The 24,360-nt window shown below is 40.5% G+C and overlaps 1 protein-coding gene across 1 annotated transcript in view; it reads right to left on the bottom strand.

Moving 5' to 3' along the window:
• Window positions 1-24,360, bottom strand: part of PLXNC1 (plexin C1) — a 60,274-nt gene that overhangs the window by 19,052 nt on the left and 16,862 nt on the right. Inside the window, exons 4-17 of the mRNA XM_028747163.2 lie at window positions 23,986-24,120; window positions 21,227-21,327; window positions 20,046-20,160; window positions 18,492-18,639; window positions 16,063-16,138; window positions 13,827-13,914; window positions 13,652-13,714; window positions 9,189-9,325; window positions 8,486-8,665; window positions 6,726-6,813; window positions 3,414-3,614; window positions 3,096-3,287; window positions 1,070-1,163; window positions 246-347 (exon numbers count right to left, since the gene is read on the bottom strand). Of these exons, the coding sequence (XP_028602996.2) occupies window positions 246-347; window positions 1,070-1,163; window positions 3,096-3,287; window positions 3,414-3,614; window positions 6,726-6,813; window positions 8,486-8,665; window positions 9,189-9,325; window positions 13,652-13,714; window positions 13,827-13,914; window positions 16,063-16,138; window positions 18,492-18,639; window positions 20,046-20,160; window positions 21,227-21,327; window positions 23,986-24,120 (1,720 nt within the window). The remainder of the gene's footprint in view (window positions 1-245; window positions 348-1,069; window positions 1,164-3,095; window positions 3,288-3,413; window positions 3,615-6,725; window positions 6,814-8,485; window positions 8,666-9,188; window positions 9,326-13,651; window positions 13,715-13,826; window positions 13,915-16,062; window positions 16,139-18,491; window positions 18,640-20,045; window positions 20,161-21,226; window positions 21,328-23,985; window positions 24,121-24,360) is intronic.

The raw sequence follows: 24,360 nt of genomic DNA, 5'->3' as shown, positions 1-24,360 counted from the left end.
TCTCTTCCCCTTGGCTTCTAGAGAATGATGGCAGCCAATTACTACCATCTGCCGCACCACACAGGCCTTCCCTGATATAACCTCATGCTATCACAGAACTGCTAATATTAACATGAAGAAGGAATTCTGTGTGTTATGACTATGGGAAATCACAGAATGGTGATCTACTTGAAGGAATACATGCACTTGATAGACCAGGAGGCGCCTCATCCTCAAAAGAGCTCTAAAAAAATTAAAATCCACACCTTCACGTATTTCTTTGCGGAGTTCACATTCCAAAAGCTCCAGGTGTTCACTCAGTTTACGGTTCAACTGCTTCGATTTTCTTTGGGTCACGAAAATTGCAACTGGGGAAAAAAATTGATACAGTCATACCTCGGAATAAATACGCTTCAGGTTGAGCGCTTTTGGGTTGCACTCCACGGTGAAGCAGAAGTAACAGAGCACGTTACTTCTGGGTTTCGTCGCTCGCGCATGCGCAGACGGCCAAAATGACGTCACGCGCATGTGCAGAAGCAGCGAAACGCGGCACGTGCAGACGTGCTGTTGTGTCTTACATTCTGTTCGGGATGCGAACGGGGCTCCGGAACGGATCCCCATTCGCATCCTGAGGTAGCACTGTACTCAATAAAAAGCAGAAATAAGAACCATCAAATATACTAATTTGCATTCTTTTTATCAAAACAAAGGGCAAAAACGGGAATCTGCAGTACTTTGAAAACAGCTGTGTCTCATAATAGTCACCAAAAGGTAGTAGTGACCGCCACCATACAACACATTGTTACAAAGAAGTTGGTTGCCCCAGTGTGGGTACCGGTTGCTGATGTTATTAGGGAATGACCAGCTATGCAAGAACTGTAAGCTTGCATGTGTTGGCTACTAAACCCCCCTCCCTCCCTCCCTCCTCCTCCTCCAGCACAAAACAAAGGCAGAAAGTCTCATCCATCACAGATTGCTGTGTCAGGGCTGCTGGGTCTTTCACTTAACAAACCACCCCACTGACCACCATTGCATGCGCTTACTAATTTTTAACAGATGGAAAACTGGACACATGAATAGTGCTACTTACCAGCAATGACTACAGGGATTAACAAAAGAAGGGTCAAATATGAATAGTTGTGTGCTTCTTTTGGAACTTCTTGCTTAAAGTTTCCCAGCTTGACCTAGTGGATTGGGGAGGGGGAAATGAATATGTAAGAAAGACCTATATTGATATGTAGTTCTTGACCCTCCTCTCTGGGTTGTTTTCCTTCTTCTGTGGCTGGAAAAAACAGCACACTGCAGCTGAGCTAATACTATGTGTTGAAATCAATAGACGAAACCATAGACACTGTTACCTCTCCTTCTAGCACTCCATTCGCACAGGGAGCTGCAGCTCCAAGCATGACTGAAATAACAATGACTGAGCTGCTATATATAGAAGCGATGCAGGAAAGAAGGAAACTCAACAGTGCTATCTAACCCAAGATTAAATCAATTGTACAACACAAGGGAAAACGGGACAACACAAAAATAATGCTCAACATTACCAATCTGCTCCCCACAAAAGACTCGGGGAAAACTAAGATGCACAAATATTTGCCCCATATTAATTCTGGAGCTATATCTTTGGGATTTTTTAATGTAAAATCAAATCATATGGTTTTCTACCAGCACTTCCGTTTCTAAATTATAGTTACTGTAAGATCATGTTGAAGGAGTATAACACATCAGTATTTGTGCCTGGCATCTGGTTACCTATATTTTGCACTGCATATTTATCATACAAGTATTGATACAGAAAAAAATAATGTCCAAGCGTACCTGTTTTCATACAGTTTTGATCCCCTTTGTTCTTAATTTAATTGATTTTATATTTGATTCTTGAAAACTGGGCTTTTCTGCCTTTGATGAGCTGTGCGCATGTGCACACACACACACACACACACACCCTTGATACAGCAGGGTGGGGGGACTCTAGCCCAAATGCATTCCCTCATGGGGGAACTTTTGGAGGTCATAAACGCCCCCCACCCAGGTTAGTTTAAGTCTCAGTTTGGATTGATGAATCCTTAAGACATTTACGTTGGTGTCACAAATATTACCAAAGTAAGAGAATCAAAGCAAACTAATCTACTTATTGGGAAGCATATTTTGAAGAGAGAGAAAATTTATGCAATACAGGGCTCCGACATTACAAGCAAGTGCCGGGAGAGAATGTACTTCTTCCAATGTGGTGATAGTTGACCTTCAAGCCCATGGATATACGTTAATCAGTAACAGGCTATAGAAACTACATCTCACTAACAGGGCTATGGCCAGATGGTTCAGGGGCTCCAATTTTACTAGGGTAGCCCTCAGCCTTGTTGAAACTAAAATACCCAGACCACCTTTGACTCGCCAACCCCCCCTTTGTTGCTTAGTGATCCTGAGAGGCAGAACGAGGAAAAGCCATTAACATCTATTTTGCTTGTACTCCAAGTCTCCTGTAAAAATATAATGTCATAACCTTGGGTGAACTTAACAAAGGACAGGTCAGATGCCTTTTTAAGCCAGCCTGCGATATTCCGTGTTAGAAAGCTAAAGTTGCACTTGGCTTTACTGAAGTCTAATCTTTGTCAGTTGTTTTCCGAAGAATGTTTGGAGTTTACCGTTTTTTGTGGCGACTGGCTGCCCTTTATTCTGATGGTATTTTTACACTGAGAGTCGCCCAGGTGCTCAATAATTTCGGACGGTGGATGTAGGGTGCTCACATTGGTAGTCATAGGACCTTTGCTTTGCAAGACATCCTCTGGAGGATGTTCTGTCTGACTGACCCATGGAACTTATTGCTAGTGCACGCTCATAGCTTTGTGCCGATACTCTCTTAATCAAGCAAGAAATGAAATTAAGGTATTGTCCTTATCTTTGCTAACTGCTATTTGGTAACTGTGAATGTCACACTGAGAATAATATATTAATTAAAGAATTGAAAATTTTGGTTAAGACTATAAAATACTTATGTTTCTTTGTTCATTTAATCCCATGGCAGTATTTTCTTCTTTGTTTTATGTTAGATTAAATAGTATATTCACATGTAATAAGAAAAAATATAGAGTCCATAAGCTTTTACTCACATAAACCTTCACACTGGATGTATCAATCTTGTCATCGGATGTCTGTTGGGCTCTGCAGTAAATAGTGCTGCGACTTTCCGTTTGCGAAATATTTTGAACAGTGAAAGTTATGTTTAGCAATTTCTCAGCAGCCATGCAGGACATAAAAACGGCAATCTCACGTTTAGAAATATTTAACCCATCATTTTTTTTCTGGAAAGAGATAAGAAAATACTATGAAGTGTGAAATATGCACCAAATTCAAAGAATTTAGCATATGAATGTTTAAAATAGAAGATTTGTGTTTTCTCTTTATAAAAACCCAAACCAGCATCTTACATGTATTTTTAACTCCAAGGCAGGATGCATATCAGTTGTCAGTTCATAGTGAATAAATTCAGGGTCAGGTTCATATCGAAATTCAATGCAAGGTATATTTTTCGTTTCAACTTTTAGAACAACTTTTACATTACTTTTCTCAGTATTAACAGCTGGTGTTGTAAAATTACACTCAGATCTGTCACTGCGGCATGTAAATTTCTAGAAAAAGAAAAAGGGGGAAAGGGGGAAAATGAGAAAACTATAAAGCACTGCCAAATTGTATACAGTGGTAACTCGGGTTATAGACGCTTCAAGTTACAGACTCTGCTGACCCAGAAATAGTACCTCGGGTTAAGAACTTTGCTTCAGGATGAGAACAGAAATCGCGCGGTGGTGCGGTGGCGGCAGCTGCGGGAGGCCCCAATTAGCTAAAGGGGTACCTCAGGTTAAGAACAGTTTCAGTTAAGAACGGACCTCCAGAATGAATTAAGCTCTTAACTCGAGGTACAGTGGTGCCTCGCAAGACGAAATTAATCCGTTCCGCGAGTCTCTTCCTCTTGCGGTTTTTTCGTCTTGCGAAGCACGGCTATTAGCGGCTATTAACGGCTTAGCGGCTTTAAGAAAAAGGAAACAAACTTGCAAGAACTCGCAAGACGTTTCGTCTTGCGAAGCAAGCCCATAGGGAAATTTGTCTTGCGGAATGACTCAAAAAACGGAAAACCCTTTCGTCTAGCGAGTTTTTCGTCTTGCGAGGCATTCGTCTTGCGGGGCACCACTGTACCACTGTATAGTACACATTGTTAAATTGTAGCCAATATGTTGGCTGCAATTCTATGCACAGTTATGATGCTTACATCACAGAATTCCATGGAATTTAACTTAATATTTTCATATAAAGTGGTACCTTCGTTTGCATACATTTTGGATTACAAACACATCAAACCCAAAAGTGCATGTCTTGGTTTGCAACCTTTTTTTGGATTACAACCCATTTTTTTTGGATTACGAGCAAATTTTTTTTTGGAGGCCCCATTGGTGAAAACGCGCCTTGGGTTACAACCTGTTTGGGTTTACAAATGGACCTCCAGAACGGATTATGGTTGTAAACCAAGGTACCACTGTACACAATATTCCTTAAGTAGGGTAGCCATTTTTTGTTGAGCTTTTTGGGGGAAACCTCCCCCCAAAATAGTGATTTTAAGCTTTTGGAGCTGTTTACGCTGATTCCCCCCCCCCCCATTCCATTGCCATACAGCCGGGTTTTCCCTTGATATTTTGCCACTTCGGCAAAACTCCCTCCTGACACCATTTTTACACCCAGAAACCAGCACGTGTCTAGAATTTTTCTGACATATGGCAAGCCTACGTTAAGACACTTTGTGCTGGACTCAGGGGGTCACTTGTGTGAACGGAAGGGCTCTTTCCATTCACAGAAGCAACTGAGATCCAATGGAGCCTCTCCAACGGAACATAGGTCAGCTGTTTTCATCGATTCCCCGCCGCCGCCCTTCCCCATTTCTCATGCTGTTCTGGACAGTCACCCAACACTCTGGAGATGGTTTTCAGAACTGGGGCAGGGAGGAGGAACTGGCTTCCTCCAGCACGACTGGAACTCCACTAAGCAGAAGTCTGAATTCAAACCTTATGGTGGAGTACAGTCCTTAAAATGCTTACTCCTACAATAAGCTCATTTATTTCTGCAGAGTAAGCAGTCTAAAAGCTGCAGCTTACTTGCATTTAAAGCTATAAATTCCAATCACATCACAATCCACTAGACAATTGGACTAAGGCCCATAAACTTTGGTGATAATACACTCGTGTAAAATTCTGGTATTTAGTATAAAATCCCAACAATTATGTGTGTGTCTGTTTTTTTAGCTTTTACACATGTGCAGGCATGGGTCCCCAAACAAACTTTCTCTCACAGGTTAAGTTCAGAATAAAGCATTCTAGCTAACCAACTGTATGACAATTCTATTTTTTTTTAATTTGAACAATTGAATTCCTTTCTGCAGAACTTGGATATTTGATACAGATTGTGTATAGCCTTTTTTTTTACTACCTGAAAAGGAATCCTATGCTTGATAAATGGGGCAAGCCTGTAATGTTACACAGGGGTAGACATATTTCCCCTGTTCAGTCTCTAATGATATTAATATTGCAATACAGTGGTACCTTGGGTTACAGGTGCTTCAGGGTACAGACGCTTCAGGTTAGACTCCGCTAACCCAGAAATAGTACCTTGGGTTAAGAACTCTGCTTCAGGATGAGAACAGAAATTGCGTGCTGGCAGCGGGAGGCCCCATTAGCTAAAGTGGTACCTCAGGTTAAGAACAGTTTCAGGTTAAGAACGGACCTCCAGAACGAATTAAGTTCTTAACCCGAGGTACCACTGTAATTGGCTATGTACAGGAATGGTCATGTACTATCTGGAATAATTTCTGTAATTTCAGAATCAGAACATGGATTGTTTGCTCTTCTTCCACAGCTTTGTTTCTTCCCATCCACTATGCCACATGCACTAAAAATCATGTACACTAAAACAATGCAATTTTGGGGGTGTGATTTGAGCATGACAGTATTCCCTGGAAGCTTCAGTTGAACATAATCTTTCCACTGACTTGCTAATGTTCATTACGCTCCCCATTTAGCTGAACAGTAGCAAGCATGAGAGGGCTTTATAGTGGGAGCTAGATATACACACTAGCAAGCCAGTCATTTGAAAGTTGAGATAAAACTGAAGCTGTGAAGGAATTCAAGTGAAATTGTGGCGCAACTGCTCCCCTGGAGCCTTCTCTATAGCATTCTTGGCAGCAGGATTTTTTTATTCACTCAGCCTTTTTAATTGTGTTATAAATCCATGCTGTTTTACGCGTGCTCTCCCCTGTAACGATTTTTTATTTGCTGCCATTTATTTTGTTGTTGTTGTTGCAGTTAATCATTATAACAGTGTACTTTCATCATTGTACTTTGTTTGTTTGTAAGCAGCCCAGGAAATATTTATTGATCAGCAAGCTATATAAGTTCAAATGATAATAGCAGCAAAAAAAAGGTAATCAAATTGGCAAAAACCCAAAGACTCTCCAAAATAAGAGAGCCTTTATCCTTCATTGGAAGCCCCAAAGGGAGGGGGGGTGGGAAAGGGAAAGGGAAGCAAGTTCCAGCAATATTATCTACTGAAAAAGAATATTAATGATACAGGACCAAAACATCATGACACTTTTCAGGAAGGCACTCATTTGCCTTTTATGGCAGTTTGCAGAATTGTGGCACTGATAATTAATGTAAATATAGCCAACATTTTTTGGGGGGGGAGGGGAGTTCACTTACTGCCAAGTTTTGTCCCCCTCCATCTAAAACAGAAACCATTTCTGTGACATTTAGATGTCTACCACGTATAGTCATGTTGCGACCTCCACTGCAAAAAAAAGGGAAAGGAAATAAGCTTGGAACTTGGGTCTACTTCAAATTTAAAAAAAACAAGTTTGCAGCTCAAAAAACATTTTATCTCGCAGTAAATCAAAAACTACAATTTTTTTGTCTCCTTCAAATAAAAAAATAATAATCAAGTTTGCAGCTCAGAAGACATTTTGTTGCTGTTGTTTAGTCGTGCCCGACTCTTTGTGACCCCATGGACCAGGAGCACGCCAGGCACCCCTACCTTCCACTGCCTCCCGCAGTTACCCCACAGTAAATAAAAAACTACTATTCTCAGTGTATGACTGCAAAGCAAATTTATTCACGAACACAAATGTCAATCTCAAGCCTGGCTTAAGGAAGGAGTATTTGTGTGTCATGCGTATGACAGTATGATCCTACAGTACACTGCCTTCTTTTGACAAAATTCCCTTCCATACTGATCTTTTAGGAGTTTTAATTGATCGGAGTCTGCCTAGCATGACATGTAAGCAACATAATCTCCAGTAAGATCTAGTCACATATTTCAGTAGGTTTTAAAGCTAACAACTATAGAGCATTGGTTTTTGTTGTTCTACTTAGGTTTCCAATACACACACTGCATATATAAGAATGTTTAGCTCTTACAATACTTTGAATGGACTCTTAGCATAATGACTACCAGCTGTCTTCCCTTTCCTTAGTGGACTGACTTCTTCAGCAGTGGTTGTGAAATGGTATGGGAGTCACTCATGGGAGTGGTGATGGCTGGGATGGATGGATGAATGAATGTATGAATGAATCTTTATTTGCATCAGCCACTAGCCATAGCAATAAAACAAAATGCAGCATACAGAGGATAAAGGTAAACAGTTAATTACATAAAATACATTTTGGGGGTTTGGATCAATAGCCAAATAACGGATCTTATTCTAATTGCCTTGTAACTTTTGATGTTACCTGTTCATCTTGATCTGCCAAGAGAATGGACACTATAACAGTGGTTGGGCGACCCAGAATGGACAATAATAGAGGGGTGATGGCTGGTCCTTGAGGTATTGCGGTCCTGAGCCATTTAAGGGTTTATAGCACCAGCACTTTGATTTGGGCCCAGAAACTAAATGGTAGCCAGTGCAGTCGAACCAGGATTGATGTAATGTGCTCAAACTGTCTTGCCTCAGTGACTAACCTATTTAGTGAGCTGAATTCTGCACTAGCTGAATTTTCCAAACTACAGAGGCAGTCCTACCTATAATGCATTGCAGTAATCTAACCTAGAGGTTAACAGAGCAGTTAGGCCGGCCCTGTCCAGATAAGGGTGCAGCTGGGCTCTTTAACTTGGCCTTTGGCTGACTGACATCTAATGCCCTTTTAAAATGTGTTGTAGAAGGGGGGATTAATGGGTTGTCTTTGTTTTTATTTTATGTTTTTATGTATTTTGTATTTTTTAAATTGTAATTTTATGTTGTGAACCACCCTGGTACAGGGAGGTATACAAATGTAAATGAATGAATGCTGAGCTGATGAATGTATTGGTATGGCACCATGAACATCTGATCTCAAAGCCTAGCCACACCCTATAAAACTGAAGGCTCTACAAGTGACAATAAGGTCTGCTATGATACTACGTTAACTATTTCACAGTCATATTCAATGTACTACTTTTTATAAGAAGTAAAACAATTTAAGATTACCTCTTCCAGGTGACATTTGGAAATATTCCAGTACATGCAGGGAGAGAGACATAAGACAGTGTCACAGGGAGTGAACACGGAAAGCCAATTTTCTTTATACATATGCTCTTGGCTTCTTTGCGACTTGGTGGTAAACAGAATTTCATGTGTGTGCGATTTAACACTTTAGTGACAAATATTCTGAAAAGAAGAAGAACATCTCTCAAATTCTCCCCAAACCCAAATGCTGTTTAATTTTAAAGCAGTTTGCAAGCCAACTCTCACTGGAACTCAAAATTAACAACACATGAAGCCCAAGGATTCAATCAAAATTCATTTTGTAATGTGATTTAGAAGAGGAAGAAAGCATCTTAAGAACGAACATTGCTTTTAATTCCACTCACAGATGTGGAAAATTTAAAAATAAGAATAGAAGTAATCTAGTGAGGGGAAATAGAGATCAGACTATCTACCAAGGAATAGGAGGACAACCTAAAACAACTGGGATTATTACAGCGATTACTAAAGTTTCACTTTTGGAACTAATGCGACAAAAGAACACATTAGTACAGTGTGAATAAGCAAGTCTAAATCACACAGTTAAAAGGCTCCATCTTGATTATATATTTTAATCATGAGTCCAAACATTTCTAGGATAAATGTCTATGCGGTACAGGTGCATGTTAATTTCAAAGATAAAATAATTGATTGTATTTTTACTCACTCCTCTGATTTGCAGCTACTGGTTCCAGTCATTTCCATCAAAACATCTGCATTTGAAAAGTTTTCTCCTCGGACTAGTACTTCACTGCTGCCTAATGTTGATATCCACATTGGTTCAATGGACGTAATGTGCATGGGCTGTTGGAAACAGAGTAAAACAAGATTTCAATATCCAGTCATGCACTTTTAACATGTTTAACTTGTACCTTTCTTGTTAATGGGTAGATATTAAGTGTTGTTCCATGCTCCGTAATTTCCATTGGTTTTCATATTCTTCAGGATGGAATATAAAAACAAAAGATAGAAGGGCATAACCAAATCCACAAGCGCCTATGGCCTGGTGGAGACATAAGTATATTGCCCCAGATGAGAGATAGGGAGGAATGGATGCGATGAAATGATGGGCACAAGCACTGGCAGAGGAAGAGGAGTGTGGGGGGAGTGCACCGCCCCCAGCAGCACGATCCCGGTGGAGTGCCATCACCCCCGTCCGTCCGTGCTGGGCACCACACCCCTGCAGACAGCATGCCCCGCCCCCAGGACACGCGCCAGCCCCGCCCCCTGGTGCCGGAGCATGAAGCTCTGCCACTGGGTACAAGAAGACTGTTGGGTGATTGCACATATGGGGACTACATGTTTATATCAATTTTGGGCAGTGTGAATGTGTAGGTTAATGATTTTCGGTGATTGTATTATGTGGTTTTTATAATATCATTTGAGATCTTTTAATGATGATATGTCATTATACCATCATTAAAAGATCTCAAATGATATTTGAGACGCGGGTGGCGCAGGGACGCGGGTGGCGCTGTGGGTTAAAGCCTCAGCGGGTGGCGCAGGGCGCGGGTGGCGCAGGGACGCGGGTGGCGCTGTGGGTTAAAGCCTCAGCGCCTAGGACTTGCCGATCGGAAGGTCGGCGGTTTGAATCCCCGCGGCGGGGTGCGCTCCTGTTGTTCGGTCCCAGCGCCTGCCAACCTAGCAGTTCGAAAGCACCTTTGGGTGCAAGTAGATAAATAGGGACCGCTTACCAGCGGGAAGGTAAACAGCGTTCCGTGTGCTGCGCTGGCTCGCCAGATGCAGCTTGTCACACTGGCCACGTGACCCGGAAGTGTCTGCGGACAGCGCTGGCCCCCGGCCTCTTAAGTGAGATGGGCGCACAACCCTAGAGTCGGACACGACTGGCCCGTACGGGCAGGGGTACCTTTACCTTTACCTTTATGTCATTATGCTGCACTTGGATGTTTTTGTATAAGATTTGCTTTTATGGTTCTTATTTATGTTTACATTTAATTATGCTAATTAAAATGTGGAATTGTTTTTATGGTATTGGTAGTATTGTTTTGAATATGGAATTTGTATTTTTGTATTTTTTTATATTGATTGCTTACGGTTGGAATTTGTAAACTGCTTAAGATATTTTTTTTGGTGAAATATAAACTGCTGTATAAGCCAGCTAAAATAAATTATTGCCCCAACAAACTGTGGTCAAAGAGCTGGCCTTGGTAACCCATGAATTTCCCCTCTCATCCCTTGTCAGCCTTTATAAGGTTTAGTGTCACATATGTGCCATAGTTAATGCCAACCACAGTTCCCATGAATCTGAATAACCCGGATAGTGACAATGTAGGTGTAATGATAAAACACACCTAAGGCAAGCAAAAAATGGGCAGGAGAACTTATTCCAGAGAGAAGAAGAGGACCGTGTATGACTGGCATGCTTTGGGTTGCATATAGCTAGCATTACTTATGTGTTGGTGCTAAAAATCCAAAGAACAAAAATAATTTGGAAATGTTTATTAAAACACATTCACATCTATATCTATCTGTGAACATATATTCCACAGAGTTTCAAAAGTACTGCCATTCACCCAGGGCGTACGCACACATACACTAAAAAACAACAACCCCAAGAAATTAAACGGAGGCTCTGATTCCTCCATTAAACAGAGTGGGAAATCCTAAAAGACGGATTTCCATGAGAACACAAAAACACTCATACCCACAAAATAGCATTGCAATAAAATCACCATGAGAATAATATAGGCACTGCACAAATCATAGCACAAATTTAATGGTATACTTGGATACAATGTAACAATACTTCATAGCTGTATCTATAATTAATGTTTCTAAGTTGCATGAGCCCTCTTTTGAACGACACAAAAAGTTTATAAATTATTAGTTTGGTTCTTTGTTTCTTCCTCCATGAGTCTTTTAATCCAAATATTTCATCTATATTTCAAAAGGACTCAGCAACAGTAGCTAACCTTGATGTTAGCTGCTAAATTGCATTTGCTGCTGAAAAACTAAAGCTACCAACAGGAAGTCCAATCTGATATGTGTCTATTGATATGCATCTCTCACAAACGTTAAAACTGCTGAATATGTTTGGTTTTCATAAGAATTAGCAAAACAGCAAACTAAATATTACAATATTCTTTTGTAAGCCCCTCTAGGCAGGGGACTATACTTGTATATGAACACAGATGGCTTTGGACTTCTGTTTCCTGAACTGCAAATCCCACCTAATTCCACAAAACAATTTAGGTTTGAAACTGAGAATTCACAGTGCTCTAAACAGCAGAGGGGAGGAAAATGTTATCTGGAGTTTTAAAAGGTAAACAATTTTACTGGGAATGCACAGGCCTATGGGAAAACTTCAGGAAGTTCTTTGGATACTAATAATGTGATAACGTTAAGCAAAAAAAATGATATTTATGGATTAAGATTAGATACATTTTCATTGACCTCACTGTTATTTTGGTAGAAAAAGAGAACTAAAGATACTGAATCATACTTAAAATGAAGTGGTATGGTAGTAAACGGCTGCTCAGCCCTTTCCCGGGTAGGTGGCAGTTGTGGCCCCTCACTCTCTGCCACCATCCCCAGCAACCAGATCACAGGTGATTGCTGGCCATTTGTGAATTCCCCTGGCCAGCAGGATCACAGCGTGGGACTTCCCTCTGGAAAGCTAGCTTCAAATGGGCCAATCAGAGACCCCTACCTTGCTGGCTGGCTGCTGCCATGCCTGGTCAGGCAGCAACACTTAGAAAAACCAGCTGCATTTGCCACCGTATTCACTAGAAACCTGAAGTATGATGGGAGTACCAAGGGGGGGGGGTGAGGCAAGCAGTTGATAAGTCTTCAGCCAGCAAACTAGGGAGGGAAACTATTTTCAGTGAGTCTCCCATACCCAACAGCCCCCCTTCCTTGTTCCTGTGGTGGAAATCTTACCATCCAGCTCAGAGATTAGTTCAATTAAACCCTCCAGTTCCCCCCATTTCTTAAAAGAAGCAGGTCAGTTTTAATTCACTCCACCCAACACAACATTTGCTTCTACAGTTTCAGCACCATCTAATGCATAATGGCTTATCAGTTTAACACAGGAAAGAAACCTGATTTGGTGGTGGGTAGAAAAGAACAAGGAAATAGATACTTTCAATAATAACATGTTTAAGTCAGATTGAAACCATGGTGATTGCCTAAAAATACACAAACCAAGAATTGCAAAACTTAATTTATACTATTCAGTACTAATAATATAGTCAACTCACTGGCATATTGCAATCCCTCAAACAACAGTGTGCTCTTTGGGCAACACCTGTGCTATCCAATAAAGTGTAACGGAAAACACAGTTACAGTTACACAGAAAATCAAAACTACATTTTGACTGTTTTTTGTTCCTAAGTATATATCATCCCAAATCACTGAAGAGGACAACACATACAGCAGATAATTGCAGCAGTATGTATGTACGGTATTCAGCTCTGTATTATTGTTTTTTAAGCTTGATCAAGCCATTTGCTAGCTAGATTTGGAGAAAAGTGATCCAACAGGATTAGAATTCAACCCAGAGGGTACCTCTGTGAAATGAAATCCTTCCACTAATTATATTAAATGACAACTACTGATTTCTTATAGTGTCGTGGTATCTGACCCAAACACAGCATTGTTATTCATTATAGCACAAATTCCCATGAGTACAAAGGGTAAAAGCAGAAAATGTGAAACACACACACACAAATCTCAACTATCTATATTTCAGCAGTGGAAAGCGAAGGCAACACAAACATCCCATGGTATTTTACTAGCATTGTTGCTACTGCTACTAGTCTTATGAGTTATGCAAAGCATTTCATAGCATAAGCAAGAGAGACTAGAGAAGCCAGTGGAATTCTCCTGAGCTTGGACTTGGGAAAGGTCTACAGGAGTTCATAAAGGTCCTGTACTGATTAGTATGTCCAATTGCCAACCATCACCCTGTAATGCTTCCCCTTATTTTCCACCATGTCCTTTTAGTCTTCTGCCTCCTTCACACTTGCCATCAGTGAAAACAGCATATGATTGACAGTGAGCTGGATACATTATAGGAAAAGGTGGAGATGGTGTTAACACATGGGTGAATCCCCCCCCCCCCCCAATCAATTGTGCTATAACTTATCAGTTTCAGAATATCTGCTGACCTCTGGTCTCTGTGAAGTATCTTTCCCATCTGAAGCACTGGTAGTAACTGAATCACAGTCAACCTGAAAAAATCGAAAGCACTTCCTTAGAATATTTTTTTAAAAAAAACACCATTCGTCAGATAAAAAGCTTTCCATATAGCGATTTAAATTCAATACAAGCCAGAAAAATTACCTTTTGTGTACAAGTCATGGTAGAGGAGACACATTTGTTCTCTCTAGTAGACCAGGTGCAACCAGCACGAGACACACATTCTGAACATCTAGAAATATAAAATAATAGTTTACACAACTGCAGGGACTGGTGAGATCCAGCAGAGAAGGTGTGTCAGTATATAATCCTAGATCTTACTCAGGGGGCTTACATGTCATAAATATTTATTTAGCTCTACTCAAGCTAAGGCTTTTCATATAGTGGCCTCAGTAACTCAGAACACTGGTCCTCTACAATTCAGATATTACACTGCCTGCTGAAAACTTGGAAATTTAATTGTAACATGTAAAGTCAATTTGGATCAGCAGGAGAACTTCAAGGGCACCTTTGTCATATTAGGCATGGGAAAGCAATGCTCCATAATGATACTCCTGCTGGATTAGATTAAAAGACCATTGCATTCTGCCTCCCAAAGCAACCAACCAAATGCCCCTGGAAAGCCCAAAATCATTGCATGGAGGCAACAGTCCTCCTTTGCTGTTGATTTTAAGTGACTGAATTCAGTGCCATGCTGCCTCTGAACATGGCAAGTGAAGCGGTTTGTTTCTATAGCATTGCTTCAACTGCTGGCAAAAGTAGATGGCTCATACCATCTGAAGTAAAGGTCATATGTTATGATAAGGTGGTAGCGCAAAAAAATCACACTGTCCGTTCCTCCTTGCTATTTAAACTTCCATCATCCCTACAATCTCACTTAAAACTGTAAATCCGTTGAAAGGGTTTTGCCTTGGGGCTAGAAGTTGTTGTTGGAGCTGTTCCAACAACCCTTTGGTTAACACAAAAGGAGTCATGAGTGGCAAGCCTTATTGCACTAATTAATTAGAAACATAAGCCTTCATGTTGGACCTGCCTTGCCCCCTTACTCACCAACTTCTCAATTCTGGAAAATATGCTTCTGTGTGAAGCACACAGTAGCTTAGATAGAGTTAATGCACAACAGAATCCACAATGGCTCTTTTTCATCACTATCTGGAGGTTGGCTATGAGTGCTATGAGTTCAGGGAAACAGAGCCGAGATCTAAAGTGATGCTTCAGCAAAATAATGTATCATGGGCCAAGTACGGTTATAAATCTATGTGCTAATAATAGCTCCAAGTGAAACAACAAGCCTACCCATAAGGCTTATTCATTGCTAAGGTTGCTTCCAGATTGACAAGTGTTATATAAAGATTGCACTTCCTCTACCCTACATGCAGAATGGCAAGACTCTTCAGGTAGTCTCACACTTTACAAAAAATGTACATCCTGTTATACATAATCCATACTTTGGTGTGTCATATACAGCTATGTAGGTGGGTAGGTGGCATAACCTTTTATCAGGATGTTTATGTTCAAAACACACACACACACACACAGGTTTTCATGTTTACCAAAAAGAGCTCCCCCTTCCTTAGCTGCTACTGTGCTAATAATTTTTAAGCTAACTGCAATGGCACCAACCAGAAATGCAGTGAGATCCTTTTTAATTTATTTAACATTTTGCACTACGTAGTTTAATTACATAGTATAATTACACAAATATAGATTTAAAATATGGGTGAAGATGTTATTCTGACTTTTTTTAAAAATAACATTACTAAAAATGGCACGGTCTATGTACTGAAAAGTAGAGACCTGTGAATAGGCTCAGCTGCCTGAATGATCACCACCGACATTGTTTGCACCTGTCTTCTCCAATCTGGTGTTGTGCAGATGCTCAGCTCCAGCTGCCACATTCAATATGGCCTGTGGTCATCACACAAGATGTAGACCAAAACATCTGGCGGGGAAGGTTGGTCCTACACTGATTGGCAATGGGTTTCCAGGGTTTCAAAAAGGATTTTTCCAAGCCCTACCTAGAGATGTAAGGGACTGAAGCTGAGAGCTTCTGCATGCAAAGGGTGTACTCTATCACTGATCTACAACCATATTCCTTCAAAAAGACAGAAGAGTATTTCAACTTAGCACTGCATCTACAGATATTGAACTATGTTCTGTTCCTTCCCAAAAACAAGTGATTATCCCCCAAAAAAGTTTCAAAAGAGGTGAAAGTACCATGGGGAGAATACAAGATAACACATTTATGATGACACTGTGTAGATGTCTTGTAACAGTACAAAGAACGAAGAGTGACAATTCAAGAGGAAACATCTAATGTGAAAGCCCCCTAAGGAAGCTGTTCCACAACCCACAAAAAAGATATGTAAACATCTCTTACGTTTTCTCTAATGAGCAGTCATATTTAAATATTTCTGATAAAGTCTGTGAACCAGAGATGAGGAGTACTTGAGCAACTGGAAAGAAAAAGAAAACAATTTTATATATTGGGTACAAGCAGATATATAATTAGTTATTTAGATACAATTGATTTTAAAGTAGACACAAGAGAGTCCCCAGGAATTTTTCCAAGGATGGAAAAGAAAATACTCCAAATAAATAGACAAACATAACTAGCATCAGAGAACAGGTCAACAATTTCTGGCAGCGCTGGTGACTCTGCAATGGCAATGCCTAGTTATATCTGGTCCCTGAGCAACCTATATGTCAGGTCTACCCCCCTGTTGTTTCTCAATGAGTAAACATGGCATCCAGGGTACTTCCTTCCACTCACTGCTGAAAGTCTTAGTTCTATGCCTAGCTGCCTTCACCGCCTCTAGCTTTTAATTGTACTCCTCCTACAATCAGTTTCACAGTCCACTCACAACTTAAAAAACACAGCCTCCTCCCTCCTTTCAACAAAATGGGTGTAACAAGTCTGAGCTGCTTTGTAGGGCTGGTGTACCCCATACTATCTCAACCATAGTCCTGCCCCCTGCAATATAGCTATTAACATTGATTGATTTTATCAGCGCTGGCATTAGCAGAGTAATTTTTAAAATATTTACAAACTCACTTCATATAAAATGTTATTTTATTATTATATTTGTGATAGAAAAACCATGAACTCCTTCTTTGCTGTTATCTTTGTTCTTGGGCTGGCACACTTGTCCCAAAACACAGCTACCTTAAAATATTGTACAATCAAATTGTTTTCTATGTAGCAGCAATCACTTATTTACCAGGGAAGACCAACAGAAGAAGCTTAACAATAAATCAAGAGTTTTGCCTTCTCTTGCCTTCCCTTTGACTAATTGGTTAGGTCTCCTTCCTTAAATTTCATTGGCTACACTGGCGGAGGAAGAGGAGTGCGGGGGGAGCACACTGCCCCCAGCAGCGCAATCCCAGTAGGGTGCCATTGCGGCTGCCCCCCCCCCCCACGCTGGGCACCACGTCCCTGTAAGCGGTGCGCCACGCCCCTGCCTGCTCTCCGCCCCCCAGTGCTGGAGCATGAAGCTCCGCCACTGATTGGCTAGTATTTCTTTTTTCTTCTTTGTAAAGTTTGTGATTATTATTTCATTTTATAATGTGTATAAAATAGAGAGAACAACTATAACACCAGATGAAAATTAAAACATGAAAAACAAAACTACAGTGGTACCTTGGGTTAAGTACTTAATTCGTTCCGGAGGTCCGTACTTAACCTGAAACTGTTCTAATCCTGAAGCACCACTTTAGCTAACGGGGCCTCCTGCTGCTGCTATGCCGCCGGAGCCAGATTTCTGTTCTCATCCTGAAGCACTATTTCTGGGTTAGCGGAGTCTGTAACCTGAAGCATATGTAACCTGAAGTGTATGTAACCCGAGGTACCACTGTATAAAATAGGCATGTGGACTGAGTAGTTGTACATAAGTTAAAATAACAAAGTCCAATTAAAGGCTATCAACTTCATCAGATCATCAACTATAGTTCCACATTTGCCATGCTAGTGACAAGGGACATCTTGAAAATATTTTTTCTGCTGAATATGTCATAAAGGAATGCCAAATCATATAAAAAATGTCTGTAGGAGCAGGTAAGGTTTTCACAAACAAATGAGGAGAATAGTGCCTGCACAGTCTAACTCGTCCGTCAAATTCTAAAATGCCAGAAACTTACTACGTTTTTACTTTTTAAAAATGAAAGCCAGGAATATGTTGATTAAGGCTTATTGGGTGAACACGCTATCCCCTTTATCTTCCTGCAGATACCCATGCATAGAGCCCACATAAATGAAGAGGTTATGCCACAGATAATTGTATTACTTAATTATTTATTCTGTTTATGCTGCTCTTTTCAGTGGAGTTTCCAAAGAGCAGATAACATGGGTCACGTTTCTCTTGCATGACAATTAGTCTTCAGTCTTCTATAGCAACTTTTTCCTAATGTGGTTTAAATAGTTGAATACGTACACACAAATGCTCTAATCTTGTCAACACAAGATTTGAGATTCAGGGCTGTTTTCAGGAAGTGGCCTTCATCTTGGTGCCAGACAATTAAGACCATCTTCCCCAATCTTGCACACACAAGAAAAGACTGACGAGTGTGACATGATAAAATAGTAGCCAGGCTTACACTAACCACAAACAACAGCCAACCTCTCTTCCTTTCTCCAACATCCAACCACAGCAATCCATAACACATTTTCAAAGCTTCCTCTTTCAGAACCAACGTGGCTTTATCCTCCCTCCGCCCAAGCACAGTAATGAAAAATCAGGCCACATATATCCTCACAGATTCCATACAACAAAACATGCCTGGTGTTGTAGGTAAAATATGAAGAAAACTTGCCTTTTCCGACTAGATCAGCCGCCTTAAGGTGACAAGAGCAGTTCATGACGTCTTCCTTCACATTCTCACAAAGAACTTTTTTGGTATTCACATCTATCACTTTGCAAGTGAATGGCCCTTCAGAATTTCCAACTGCAGTTACAGAAATCTAAAGGAATGAGAAAATTGATAAGTTTTCTTAACCTCTTAGATGATAGTCTGGAGGAACTTCCAAGAGAATCAGAGTTAAACTCTCAGGGTAAATGTTGATAGGCTACTTAAAGATGAGATAAAAAGTGAATGGCAAGAAACAATTGAAAATATACCGCCAACTTCTAATTGGCTGAATAGCAGGAGCTGCTGCAATCTGCACAACTCCATTCACCGCACCCAATGATTCCTACTAGGAAGCCATGAGATTTATACAGAACAATTTTCCCACTTCCTTCTTTCCCTAGAATGATGATCATTTGTTACACATGTAGACCATGTTTTAGCAAACCAGAATTCATACCAACCAGTGTTTGTAAATCTGCTTCAAACCTTAGCTGCAATATATGGTCAGGAAGATTCCTGGTTTGCATTAACCATAAACTATATCAGTATGTCTAAATGATGACTAAGAACAGAAAGAGAAGAGAGAAATAGTTTCAGAGGCGGGAGGGAAAACAGCATCAAGCTCAAGGCTGGCTCTCACTTTGTCACCCACAAGGATGCTGAAGAGCCAACGTTATGGGAGAATAATACTACCAACAGAAGCCAGAATAGCGTGTGTTTCTTTTTTGTCCCACTGGGTGAACCTGGCTTCTCTCTACTTTCCCTACACACTGCAGTGATCAATGATTCAGGCAGACTGTCCACCCGGACATGTGAGAGAACTTCAAGAGATTAACAAAACTTGTTTTAAAGTATGTCCGTATTCTTTCCACATCAGTGCCACCCCTCAGAGGTAGAGCATGGTTACAGGAATCCATATCCAGCATGAGGGAACCATTAACCTCTTCACATTATAGCAACATGATCTAAAACCATTCCAAGCAGAAAGCGGGGAGCATCAGAAGACATCACCATTGCTCTAACAAGGCGTCACCTGCACCTTCACAGCTTGGCCTTTCCTGTTGTGCAAGGCACCAAACAACTGGAGCCACCCAAGGAAGTTCGGTTAGGGGTCCCAATCCTGCTGGGTGCATGTAAACTGACACAGTGTGATCTGCAAGTATGGGAGGCTGGGATTCTGCCAGTATGCCAAATACATTGGATTCATTAAGTAAGATGAACTGCTTGTCTATAGAGATGGTTTGCAGAGAATGTCAAACATGGAAGCCTGGGCCAGATACATGCTTTTGTGTACATAAAAATAAATAGGGCTTTGTTTACCCAGGTTTGCCCACAAAGAACCCCATTGTTACACCAGGAGAAAGGTATAAGCAGCATAGGATTGGACTATTATGTTTCAGTCAGACCAGAGTACAGAGAGAGCTCAGCACTGCCAAGTTAAATTCTCTCATTTGTAAAAACGATGTATTAAGTAGTGCAGTTATACTATAAATGAAATGAAAATGATGTTTAACATACCTCACCTCTGTAATGCTTAGATGTGTAGATTTTCAGGCATTTATCTGTTCCATATGGAATGCTTGTCCAGTTCATTATGTTATTTGAAACTGGGCATTCGCCTTTTAAAGTGCAGCTGAAGAAAAATCCAAATATATGCATGAGAGAAATAGAGAAATGTTTTTCAATTATATATAAAAATCTGCATTATTTGTATCTCCTAGCCAAACTGTGGCCACCTTGACTGGACATTTCTAAAGTGCCTTCTCAGCTCTTAATAGGCTGAGAAATCATGTTCCAGATATTTAGCTTTAAAAAAGATACATCAAACAATGAACATCTATTCCATCATTTCCTTTCAATCAATTTGTTCCACCCTGTTGGCTAACTATGCAAATTTCTGGGAGATAGAACTGATTAACCTAATCAGATTTTCTCACTTTATTGTTCCTTCATTTCTGTCTTTAAAACCATAAAAAACCAGTCACACCCATTGATTCTTTCTCATGGCTTGTGATGCCATTGTCCCTCGAAGCCACATATCCAAGAGTAGATATGAGTTTTGGAGAGTCGGTGTTAAAGAACATTTATTTACATTATTTTCCTTGGGACCACTCTGACTTTTTCAATCTTATGAGAATAAATCATTACGGTCTTTCTCAAATTTCAAATTAAAAATAGGGTATGCGAGTTTAACGCAACTATCCAAATTAACTCCTTCCTGCTAACTATAATTATAACCACAATTATAGATGTCCTTTTAAGAAGAGTCTTACTGCATGCTAGCTTTAATTGCTAAAACACTAATTTCTTATTTACTGCTTGGCTACTGGCTTGTCACTATTGTGTCTTATCACTCTTTTTTGCTCAAACTTTATAAAAAGATAATTTTAAAGCAAATAAATAATTGTTATGGTCTTCTTGTTGTTTTAGAATTTCAAAGTTATTTGGCACCAGGATTCTGTCTTAGCCCAGTTAGAATACTAACACAAACATCCCGGGAAGGTTAAGAGAGAAGCCTGAGTTGCCTTTACATTAATATTATTAGTAAGTGTCGTTATAGGAAGAGTCACTGCAGACTTAAAACTGATCCAAGATGGCTTTGAAAAACAACTGTGGATACAGCCTCAAGGTATCAAGAATGAAAAAATACCAATAATGAAGCATTTATTCATATGAGCCTAAGAAGCAAAAACACATACTTGTTATATGAATAACACCATCCACAGTGGGGGTCCATGGCAGTTAAACATTCTTTACAGGAAATATACTTGCTACAATTGGCAACCTTTGTTCTCCAGATCTAAAATAGAACGGGAGAAAAAATCACTCTTGCATGTTTCTAGTAAACATTTTCAAAAACGTAAAATAATTTCCATAAACCCAGGAAATAGAAAGAAAAGCAAATCAGTAACTTAAAGGAAAAAAAGGAATTCAAAGTAGTTTCTTACAATATTGCAACAACCTTCTGCTGTTCATGTCACTTCAAGTTAACCTTCTATGGATCCATCACACCACTTTGCTAATTTGGGGGTGTATAGGAAGAGATCATTTGCAAACTGGACCTGTGACAAGACCTTTGCCAGCTGTGCTCACTTGTACTTAAATTCAGAGCCAACAGGGTGGCATATGACTTCAAAAATAATTTGCATGCAGATTCCCTGCCTGTTACAGCCTTTGCCTCTAAACTTCCGTTTCTAGGAAAGGCTGCTGAATGTGTGGTTGCCCTTCAGCACTTTAAAACCACCGACTTTCTGCACACCTGTTAACGTGGTTTTTGGTCTGGAAGGAGTGTGGTCTCTCATAACCATTTCTGCCTGGCTGGAGATTGCTACGGGCAACTGCACTCCACTATTAATCCTATTAAATCCTGCTGCAAGTCATTGATGCTAAAGTGTGTTCTTGGCAGTGCCATTGTGGGCTCTTCCACTCTGGAGTTTAATGTGGATTTGAAGCTGCTTCTCTCTGTCTCTCACTTGTGCAGTGTACATACAGCGTCCTCCTCATCCAAGTGGCAGCCTGCACCTCCCCTTGCTAAATTAAGTTTATTTTCTGTCTTGTTCTAGCTGGGTTCCAGGCTGCAAGTAGCCTTCCAGATAACTATGGCTATTGCAGACCCAAAGCTGCAAATTCCATAGCCAATCCAAGGTCCAATTCCAAACAAGCAGTGATTTTAACAGAGTTGAGGGGCAATCCAAGGACCAGGTAAGCAGACGGTCAGGATCAGATACAAGAAACAGTGTTAGTTAGCAAGCCATTGTTCCAGCAGTTCTCTCAGCCTTGCACTGAGGCTCCTAAACCAGAGGCACCAGAATCCCACCCTAGGCACAGCTGCAGCCTCTCAAGACATCTCTGCAGAATCCTTCTCCTGAGGAGGGTGCTACACCTGGGTAGTCCTTTGCTCTTTTCAACCAATCACTCTTCTTGACTATGAGGAGACAGCTGGTGGCGACATAATATTTGCCAATCTGTGGATAATCTAATAGGAGAAGAAAATGCAATACAAAAATGTGGATCCTCTGAAGCTTATCATGTGGGAAGCGTCATTGCTTTTAACATGTGATGACATTTCACTAGATGGTTTCTATTGCCGCGTTTACTTCTTCCATTTTGTTTCCATCAGTCCCAAAGACATGTTCATGGCATTTTTATTTTTAACCCAGCTGTTTTTCACAGAGCAGCTATGTTAAAATATATAAATTGCCCTTGCACGTAGATGGCAAAGGAAAAGGTAGAACAGGAAGTAGGAGTATTTCATATGAATGATTCCTAATCTTATCTGGCTTTACTTTTTAAAAGTACAATTCTGTACTTTCGCGCAATTCTGAAAAAACCTATATTCCAGATTTGTACTTTAAAAAAAATAAACAAGTGCATACACAGGCAAGCAAATAACTGCACACATATCCACAATGGACCTCAGGAAAGTACAGTGGTGCCCCGCAAGACGAATGCCTCGCAAGACGGAAAACCCGCTAGACGAAAGGGTTTTCCGTTTGCGATGCGCTTCGCAAGACGAATTTCCCTATGGGCTTGCTTCGCAAGACGAAAATGTCTTGCAAGTCTCGCCATTCCCCCCCTCCCGCTTCCCCCCTTTTTCTAAGCCACTAATCCGCTAATAGCCTTTTAGCAGCTAAGCCGCTAAACCTTTAATAGCCGCTAAACCGCTAATAGCGCTAATCCGCTTAGCCGCTAATGGGGTTGCTTCGCAAGACGAAAAAACCGCTAGACGAAGAGAATCGCGGAACGGATTCTTTTCGTCTTGCGAGGCACCACTGTAATAATATTTGAGGGAAGGAGACAACACTACATAGTACACCTACATGCATCCTAACAAGTACCACCCACTAATGTGCACAAGAAAGGAGATGGTTTTCGGAGCTGTAAGACTGAAAGTACCTGTGTGGATAAAAGTGCCCGAACAAGCACATGCAACAGTGAGCCATGTATGCATTAATGCCCTAATCTGAACAGAGACTGAAAGGATTTCTCTCGTAATAAGGAAATCTCATGTGTGGTGATTACTCATCATCCATCCAAACATTCCTCACAAAGGCTTACCGGTGCTTCCTGAATTCAATGGATAAATGAGAGATGCTGAGAGAGAGATCATATGAAGGTGTGCACTTTGATGCCATCAACAAGTTTTCTCTTGTTTCCATCAACTCAGTTCTGAAAAGTCTCTGCACTCACGACAATGCACTACTCAAGACAATGTAAGTCTGTTACGCAACTGCAAACACTAAGAAAATGATGCGATAGCTAATCTCTAAAGTTACACAGAACTAATCAAGTCAGTTGCATAGTTTAGAATCTCTGTTGACTAGAAATCACACCTACTCATATTCAGGGTCCTGTTCTACAACCCAAAAGTAAAGTAGGTTGCTGGACTTCAGTTAACAAGGATTTTGCCAGATGACTGAAAGCCAACTATTTGTGCTGACGGCTGCTCTTAGCTCACCTTGTTACCAGATGGTAGATAGATGTAATCTTTATTCACAGGGTCAAGTTCAAGTTTGTGAAAAACTGGTGTTTCTTCTTCAATTTCATATAAAATGTCTGGGCAATTTGCTTTCATGTTTTCATCAAGAATAACCTAAAAGCACAGGAAACAAAAAGAACCACTATCATGTTATCATGGGCAAATTTATCTGCCCTATTTGAATACACTATGGTTCCTCTATTCCTCCCCATCATCAGCTATTTGGAACAGATTTTTTTTTTTTGGTGGAGGGGAACAACATGTTTGGGTGGAGGAGGTGGAAGCAGAAGTCCCACTGTGCAAGGAGAACCTCAAATGAACAGATAAGAAGCAAACTGCATGGATAATCTAACA

The sequence above is a fragment of the Podarcis muralis genome, chromosome 10 (genome assembly GCF_964188315.1).
Source record: "Podarcis muralis chromosome 10, rPodMur119.hap1.1, whole genome shotgun sequence".
NCBI classification, from domain to species: Eukaryota; Metazoa; Chordata; class Lepidosauria; order Squamata; family Lacertidae; genus Podarcis; species Podarcis muralis.
The sequence above is the reverse complement of the archived record's forward strand: the minus strand, read 5'-3'. Positions and strand labels throughout refer to the sequence as shown.